General features: G+C 35.8%; 1 protein-coding gene across 1 annotated transcript; it reads right to left on the bottom strand.

Moving 5' to 3' along the window:
• Window positions 1-445: 445 nt before the first annotated feature.
• glulb (glutamate-ammonia ligase (glutamine synthase) b) lies at window positions 446-4,701 on the bottom strand. The gene is made up of 7 exons (XM_052141674.1): window positions 4,580-4,701; window positions 3,809-3,992; window positions 3,006-3,167; window positions 1,562-1,708; window positions 1,341-1,468; window positions 1,046-1,245; window positions 446-954 (listed from the first exon to the last, which is right to left on the bottom strand). Exons 2-7 carry the CDS (start codon window positions 3,972-3,974, stop codon window positions 639-641), a joined length of 1,119 nt encoding a protein of 372 aa, XP_051997634.1. The 5' UTR covers window positions 3,975-3,992; window positions 4,580-4,701; the 3' UTR covers window positions 446-638.
• Between the last annotated feature and the right edge of the window lie 4,707 nt (window positions 4,702-9,408).

The raw sequence follows: 9,408 nt of genomic DNA, 5'->3' as shown, positions 1-9,408 counted from the left end.
GCACACAAAAAGCATATATATATATATGGAACTTGTCAGGGAGGACAAAACACTGCGCAGACAACTGACATTTTAGTAAAATCCTTAAGTGTTTTTAATGTATAGACAAGTTATTCACGGTTTTCTGAAATATGACTCTTAATGCAATAAATGCTCTTTGAACACCATGATATCTGTATAAACGATGCATGTTGGTCACCAAAAGACAGTACCAAAATTTACAAACCAGTGAACACTATTCTAAAATTGACAACAAGCATGTATACAGTTCATAAAAATCTTGTTAAAACAATAAGTCAATACACAAGAATGACTGTAGATATAAAGGCAAAGTAGTAATCTTAGGTGCAACTTCAGTCTCTATGAAACTAGATTTATGCCAGATGCTGGCATCATTGGACCCACTGAATCAGTTCTAAATAAACAGGAAAATACCAGTAGAGAGAGAGAGGAAAAAAAAAAAAAAAAAAGGCCAATGTGCATTTCTAAGGACAACCCACAAATTGGTGAGCAATTCATCTAGTTCCATCCCTTGTTTTAGACAGACTAGGGAACAGCAAAATAACGCAGTACTAAAATAATTGACACGTTCACGTCGCAGAGCAAGAGAAGATAGATGATTGGTTTGGTCCAATTATTCACTTTAATTCCACAGGCTCTTCACCCTCTTCATTGAGTAGACATGTGCGTATAAGAGCTTCTGTGACTGCGTATGGATCACAGTTGGCTGAAGGACGGCGGTCTTCAAAGTAGCCCTTCATTTCCTGGCCCACAGAACGTGGGATTCGAATGCTAGCACCACGGTTCGCCACTCCAGCAGAGAACTCATTGATGTTGGAGGTCTCGTGATGACCGGTCAAGCGTCTGGCATTGTCCAGCCCTCCTTTAGGATCATATGCACGGATATGGTACTGGTGTCTCTTGGCCAGCCTATCAATAGACTCCTCAATGTGTCTAACATGAAAGTGTTTGATTAGTTAACAGCAGTCTTTTGATGAAGTAAACTATTTTAAAAAAATGCTCCAGTTCCTTTATAAACACTTACTTCAAACCACCTTCCTCACGCATCTCCTTGGTGCTGAAGTTGGTGTGGCAGCCAGCTCCATTCCAGTTGCCTGGGATGGGCTTAGGGTCGAAAGAGGCCACAACACCGAAGTCTTCACAGACCCTGTGCAAGAGGAAACGGGAAATCCACAAGTGGTCTCCCATCTCAATGCCCTCACAAGGGCCAACTTGGAATTCCCACTGCAGAGGAACAAGACTGTAATATTAGAAACTAATTTCCAAAAATATCCAACATCTAATCATCACGGTATATTGTCCCAATACCAAAACTTTACCTGTGCAGGCATGACTTCAGCATTGGTACCGCAGATTTTTACACCAGCATACAGACAAGCTCTGTAATGGGCCTCTACAACATCACGTCCATAGGCCTTATCAGCTCCCACACCACAGTAGTATGGACCTAACCAAACAAAGCTAATTAACAGTGGAACCAGCAGGATTTTTCCAAGCCATTTAAAAGTATTTAAGTCAACATACAGTACATTACACATACCTTGAGGACCAGGGAAACCATTAGAGGGCCAACCAAATGGATGACCATCTGTGCCGAGAATAGTGTACTCCTGCTCCATTCCAAACCAAGGATGCTGGTTTTGCACCATGTCCATGACCTTTTTACATGTCTTCCGTAGATTGGTTTCTGAGGAAGAAATACAACCAACATTAAATGTGTAAAAAAAAAGTTTTTATTTTTTTATTAAACAATTCAGGGTTTCCCAAATTCAAAATTTCCTTTTCAGGACCAACTAAAAGGAAAGTCAAGTATAAGTTCATGGGAACACAATATGTCATTGCATCGTTCTCCAAATTTAAATGCCAAGGGAGCACAAGAACTCATTTACTGTATACAGTAGTAACATTTCAAAGTTTACAAACGCAACTTAACACATCTCCATACATTTTTAAATAACTTTACAAAAGTAACACGATATGGCTTGAATACCTCTGCCCTTAAATCACCAGAATGTGGAAATAACTTGCCTTCTGATCAGACCAATTGTACAATTTATATTCCTCTACGACGAAGGCATTTCATTTTAAGCATTTAAACAACACCCAAAAATATACCTCAAAGAAATGGAATAAAATAAGAGATCACCAATAAAAACATGTTAAAAACATTTTTTCAAATACATTTGACATTATATGACTTTTCATTTGTTATAAGAACCTCCCTATGATTATGCAATCCAAATCCTTTGTCCTAGATTAGCCAATATATAAATGCACACACGGTGCCACGCAGTTGACATGATTCACGAACGGCAAAGAGACATGCCAAGGTTAGAGTAAGTGGGGGTTAACTTTTGAGCAATAGGTGGCGTGTGAAGCATACCAGGTTTCATTTTAAAACAAAAAACATTGCCTCATTTCCTGTTTTTCGTAGACCTTGTTAAATGTGCGTTATCGTAATTTCAAACAAAATCAATTAAGCTATTATTCACTTTGTGAGGAACGGTCTGGAGATTGATCCATTGTCTAGGCAAAGTTCGACGGAATAGCTAATAAACGATAAATATCAATCCACAATGGTGGCCACTGTAATTAACAGAGCTTTTATTCAAGCGATCCATTTGCATCATGAGGTGTGCAATTATAGAGAATAGTGTTTCTATGACAAATGTTTCAAAAGATACATGCAAACGAAAAAGTAATTTTTTTTTAATTGGTGGTGGAGCCAGTGTCCTAAAGACCCTACATTTGGTATGGGGGGCTATTCATGCCCAATAATTACTAGTCACTTTAAAACGACTAACACAATGAGAACCCAATTGCTCATGCAAAATTTAATACCATGACCTTGACAATTATTGCACTGATTTAAGTCCTTTTAAAAAGGCATTCATTTGCTAAAGGGTAATTTTTTTTTTTTTTTTTTTTAGACCTACAGATACCCTGCAATTGTACTGAAAGCATTTGTGACATCAGATACTCACCCGCAGGTTTGTGGTTGTATTTGAGAACTTCGCACAAGACCAGTTTGTTGGGGTCCTTCCTGAAGGGGTCTCTGAACATGGCTTGAGGGATCAGGTACATGTCACTGTTGGATCCCTCAGACTGATATGTGCTAGAGCCATCAAAGTTCCACTCAGGGAGTTCTAAAGAGAAACAGAACATATATATATGCGGTCAATCGATTGATTTTTTTTTTTAATCGAATGATTGATCGAATTACATGGTGTCCCGATTAATTAAATCGCAATTAATCTCGTATACAAAATTTGCTGAGAAAGCCCCTCATATACCTAAGACTGCATTTGCGCTCCTTTGAGTGTTTTGAATGCAAGAGAAAAAGAACATATATATGCGGTCAATCGATTGATTGATTTTTTGATCGAATGATTGATCGAATTACATGGTGTCCTGATTAATTAAATCGCAATTAATGTTTGTGTTCTGCCTACTGAGGTGTTTTCTTCACTGTATGAACTGCGGGTTGCTCATACAGCTGAAAGTTCACTTACTGCCATCGGGAGTAAACAGGTGGTACTACAAGCTTGCATTTCTCAGGAATCTTCCTTATGGTCCGTGGGTGTGCGATTAATTGCGCGCGCGCATATTATATATATATATATATATATAAAAAATGGACGAGTGAATTTTTTTTTTGTTGCCATAAATGATGTCAATTGAGCTTCACTTGTAATGCACCCGGAACACAATTTTAATCGTTCTAATCGTGGCTTAGTTAACAACTTTGTCAATTTAATAATAAAACTCCTGTGTACACAATTCCTACCTTCAATGGTCTTGGGTTCCGAGTCTAGAGTCCTAGTCTTGCACCGCAATCCCTCTCCGGTTCCATCAATCCAGATGTACATGGCCTGAACCTTGCCTACCTGAGGGAGCTCCATGTACTGCTGTTTCACAGCTTTGCTCAGCTTGGAACTGTATGAAGTGGCCATGTTTGGGCTATATCCAACCTGAGGTAGAGCACTTGCTTAAAAACATGGTTCATAGTCTTTAAATAAATGCATCTTATACATGATATAATTTCGATCACATCTAGAATCTGTCCCCAAATCCAAAGTGTACACATCTCACTAAAGCGGATTTCACAGGGAACCCCTATTGTAAGAAACAACGTGGCCGGAGAAGAGCTGATCGGTCAATACACAATAGAGGATGAAGCACCGAGAGCGAGCTGTTCACTTTTAATCTTAATATACTGAATTATTATGAATAATGATCAAATTATTGCCGTCATTACTACCGATTAATTATCGTTACAAAAAAAAAAGCACACAAAAACACAAAAGGCATCAATGGTAAAAAGTAAACAAAAGCAATTTAAATACTTTTATCGATACTGATGCAACAGACTACTGAAGTACATGAAAACAATGTTGCGTTTTTTTTTTTGTTACACCAGTTCCTGGTTAATCAAACCGCAGCGTTGACAAATGAATCCTTCCGATTAAGACAAAATCATATATAGCGACTAAACAGTAATAAAAAAAGCTGGCATATTATCATGTAAATATTTTTGTCAAAGCATAATGATACATACCTATCAACGAGTATAAATAATCACTATATGAGTGCCTGTATCTCCAGGTGGTTTTAGAGGATAACCTTTCGTGTCTGTCTCTCATTATACTACCACTTCGAACCTCAACTACTTCGTTGGGCGACAATTTATAGTCGGGCTCAGAACTCTCTGCTGCTGATTGGATGTAGAGAAACGTGATACGCGCGTAGCTATGTGTAAGCAGTATTTCATTGGGTGCCTCTGACATAATGGGCGTTTCTTTCCAAACGCGTTCACGAGTTAGAAAGTGATGGGCCATACAACTCTTTATTTTCTTTTCGGTCCGATAACAATTATTTAATGTCCAATATCGTCGATACCGATACTTCTATTAAATTAATTTTGTGTGATTTATTGGGATAAAATTGGTCATAATTCAATTCATTATTATTATTTTACATTTGTGAGCCTAAACAGAAAATTATTAAACTTCTGTTTCGTTTACCCTTGCAAAAATGAACCATCTACACCTCTAAAAGTCACCGATCCTTCTTGTCTGAACGAGCCTTGTGACGGCGCAAGCGCTTGTCCGCTTGTGTCGTTCAGCATGAATGTTAAAATGGGCGGAAGAAGAAATAGTTCCCATCTTGTAAAATGATTTGCTAATATAGCCTAATCTATTTTATTTCACTTTGAAGCTTATTGGTATTGTTCGTGTGCATGGTAACCCAATAATAATATCCCTAGTAACAACAAATAAAATAAATAAATATATAAATACATGTTAGAATCGAAAAAATACCTAAAGCATTGCCACATCACGCCCCTTAGCGGTGTTATGAAAAACAGCACGTTATCTACAACACTTAGAGGTTTTGGGAAAATTAAAACTAAACTAAATATAATAAACCTAGGCTGTCTGTTGAAAAATATAGGAACATATTGAAAATGGGAAGCTGGATGGTTTCACATTATATTGTAAACCCCAAATGAAGAGTGGCTACCATATCTATCTCAGCCAGTTTGATGGAGTCAAAGATTCAATATTACTGCTCCTCTGATGGTGTAACCCAAAAGTCATAATTGAGTGATGCATCAAAATTAACCATTTGAAACCAAAAACCAGGCAGGCCCTCCAGTTGGTCCATTGAATAATAGAGGTATTGTAGGCTACACCTTATCAATGTTGTAGCTATTTAATAATGAATAAAGCTATTTAATAAACTTTTCATTTTCATACAGTGCCTCTACAAATGTTTTAATACTTTTTCATGGCACTTGTATGAATATAAAGATAACTAATTATCAAACCAAACGGCATCTGCATACAAGTAATGCAAGCAACTTCAGTTAACCCATTCATTATGTTAAATAAATGGGAATGTTCCACTAACACCACAAAGTGTCTCGTCCAGAAACAATATTTTTTGTCTTTATTTTAAACAGTTATATCTTTTCTCATTTAAATCCTTACAAAATTATTTTAGTGAAATGCTTTGCTAGAAATTTGTACTTATTGTACTTTGTACTAGTAACTTGCTTTAAAACAAATGGCACTGGTTTTCTAATTCAATGACATCGAACATGATAAACTAATCTAACTTTGATTACCTGGATCTAAATGGGCCAGTCGTAATTTCTCAGAGTAAGCAGCCTATTCAAATTTGATTATAATAAACTGATTTAAGGAAAATATGTTACACTTAGAACAACAGACATTTTTAATATTTTGTTATTATGTTGCATATATAAGGAAAATATTTAACGTTTTGTATTATATAATTTTATGCAGACTTACTTTTTCATTTTGTATGTTGTAATACATCTGATTTCAGATTTGTATGGGTTTAACCTGAAAGCTATTTAAAAGTCAACTGGTACTGAAATAGGAATTTATATAGGATTTGTAAAAAAATTAAATAAAATTCAAAAGTCCACCACACCCCACTGAAATGGGCTATATACAGTTTGTTCTTTGGGAGTGAAAGCATCAATATAATTGATGACTACTGTACTGATTATTATAGATTAGCACAAATCTGGTTCTCAAAGAGTACTTTATAGCAAATATATCCCACAAAACAGGACAATTTTGATTTATTGTAAATGGTAAATTAAATAGGTGGAACAAGCTTTACCTTTTTATGTGATGTTTTATTGTTCTCTTTACATAATTCTGGGGTAGGATAGCAAACTGAGTCTACAAACCATATTGCAGGAAATGACTCTTAATACCATTGATTTGAGCTATTTGTTCGGTATTGAGAAAATTAGTGAGATACATGGACAATCTCCCTAGATCTACCAGGGTTTAAATATCTTAGTTGGGCACAATGTTGGTAGAAGAACACATTTCTGTTTAGTTCTCTCCTTTTCTACTGAACCCATTCCAAATAAGCAAAGTCATGTCATATTTTGTAGGAAATGCATTTACATTGATTTAGAGTATTTTTAAACCCCTATGTGCATGAATACTTAATAATTTTTTCTTTGCAGAATTATAAATTGAACAATTAAATCAATAAAATGATGTCAGAAAATCTATGAAAATAGTGCACTCTCCTGGTTAATGACAGATATAGCAGTTTGCATAACAAATGTTTGCTGTAATTGCTGCCTTCACATAAGTGCAAAATTAGTGGATACATGCAAGTTTTTTCTTTGTGTGGTTGTGTGTCTTTGGTGAGGATGTGGTGCGGTTCAGTGCATATAATCAGGTGGTTGCATTACAACTGCTGATAACTGCATAATTCCTATACAGGGTTCTGTCTGATCACTCTTTCTATGGTTTGGGTACAGGCTTCAAATACCCCAGTTCTATACAAATGTACTTAATCATTACATAACAACTTATACAGTGCTTTGAGGCACAGTGTCCAATGTTTAGGGCTCCCTAAATTGTTTTTGAAAGCACCTTTAGTGTATGCATTACTGTTGTGGATGTGATACTCAATTTTATTTTTATTTTCTTTAATTTTGAAATGGCTTGCTTTGTGTAACAATTAATTGTCTTGTGAAGGTCATCTTTGTGTCTTTGCCTGATTATGAGGTCCTTGGCATTATAGAAATGGGATATTGTCCAAAGAAGTCTTCAATTTGTCTACACATCATAGATCGAACACATCTTTTGTTTAAACTATTGTTGATTTGCTGTTTTTAAAAGGGTGTACATCAGCGTTCTGTTACTGTGTTACTGTGCTCAGAGCAGTGGTGCAGAGATAGCTGGATAGATAGAGACAGATAGAGTAGATGTGTTCACGAAACGAATGAGTGTAGTGTTCCAAGGGATGTCCTTGGACACCAACCTGCAGGGACAGCAGATGAAAATTAGCCATTGGCTAAATCTGAAACATTTAAATCAGTGTGATGTTTGAATAATGTGTATTGTCCCTGACAAATAAATGAAAATGAAAAATGGATGCAAGTTCAAGAATGGCATGTCTAAATCCCAGTCTCCCTGATTCTCCATGATAATATTCTGTCAGCATCCCCAATACCAGTAGTAAAAAGCCCCTTACACATTGACCCCAAAACAAATTTGGGCAATAAAGCCACACTTAAAAATATATATTCATTTAATTGCATTAGATTAGAAAATATAAAACAATGTGGCATCTGCAAACAAAGAATTTCAGACCTTTTCTTAGTACTAATTTCAACAAACTTTTATTAGCCATTTTTGTACTGACTTTGTACTGGTGTAAAGGAGGGTTTTGTTTGTGGATTTAGGAAGTCAGTTCCTCTCAGGTCCCCCAGGTGTCCTAGCAGAGTATAGACAGATGTACTTCATCTTATTAAATATGGACATATTCCACTAACCTATAAAAAACACAATGTGTACCTACTGTATATACAGAATTTGTGTGTGTGTGTGCCTGCGTGCGTGTTCTCGCGCGTGTGTGTTTGTGTGTGTGCCTTAAGTGTCTAAATAGTTTTAAGGTCATTACAAAATTGTCACTGCCTTCGAGTTATTTGAATGCAAAGCTCGTGGACCCTTGCATAAATTTCACACCATGTGTACACTATGTACATTATTACTTTTCCCTGAATTTTGTAATATATTTATTATTTGTATTTATTGTTTATAGTGTTGTTTAAAGTGGAGTAATTGCATTGCTTACAGTGTGTTTGTTACCAAGCCTTCTTTTCTTGCTTTAAAAGTGTACTGCAGACCTGGTGAAACAACCTTTCATTTCACTGTATAGGTGTACAGTATATGGCCTGAACAGCAATAAACTTGACTTGACAGATTACCAAATAACCAGAAAACATGCAAAATAATCAGGAAAATACATTTTATTTTTATACCAATACTGCATTCATAGTTAGAAAATGTTTCTGCAGATCTCCAAGTCTTTCCATTTTTTTTTCTTCATGCTTAATTTTGATGGAAGGAAATCAAGGCATTTTAATTTTTTCCTGAGTAACAACATTTTAGCCTACACAGGTCATGTTTCTCTGTTTGAGAAACCAACAATTACATGTTGTGTCCACAAGGTGCCAATCTTAGCTTTATTATGCTCTCTAGTAAAGCCAAGGTTACAATTCAGCATTACAGAGAAGACTGCACACAGTGACATTTTGCAAAACAGTTTTTCCTAAAACATATTTGAGCTATTGCCTATAAAAATCTTTACTTAGAATAAACAAATAAATATTTAAATAAATAAAGAAGTAAATTTACTTCACTGATGTAAAGATAAAGTGGTGTATTGAGTGGCTTATTTGTGTACTCAGAAGGTATATGTATTTGTACATAATCAAATTAATTTTAGATCAAGCAACGATGCTAAAAATGACACAGAATGGAGCAGAAGAGGGAGTGAAGAACTTAATGTTATTAAATTCCCTGTCACCCAGGAGACTGT

The sequence above is a fragment of the Xyrauchen texanus genome, chromosome 13 (assembly GCF_025860055.1).
Source record: "Xyrauchen texanus isolate HMW12.3.18 chromosome 13, RBS_HiC_50CHRs, whole genome shotgun sequence".
NCBI classification, from domain to species: domain Eukaryota; kingdom Metazoa; phylum Chordata; class Actinopteri; order Cypriniformes; family Catostomidae; genus Xyrauchen; species Xyrauchen texanus.
The sequence above is the reverse complement of the archived record's forward strand: the minus strand, read 5'-3'. Positions and strand labels throughout refer to the sequence as shown.

Coding starts and splice junctions, on each gene's coding strand:
- glulb (XM_052141674.1), bottom strand. CDS start 3,974: ATGGCCACTTCATACAGTTCCAAGCTGAGCAAAGCTGTGAAACAGCAG. Junction 1,246..1,340: donor CTGAAGTCATGCCTGCACAG/GTAAAGTTTTGG, acceptor GTTCCTCTGCAG/TGGGAATTCCAAGTTGGCCC. Junction 955..1,045: donor CGTGAGGAAGGTGGTTTGAA/GTAAGTGTTTAT, acceptor CTTTCATGTTAG/ACACATTGAGGAGTCTATTG.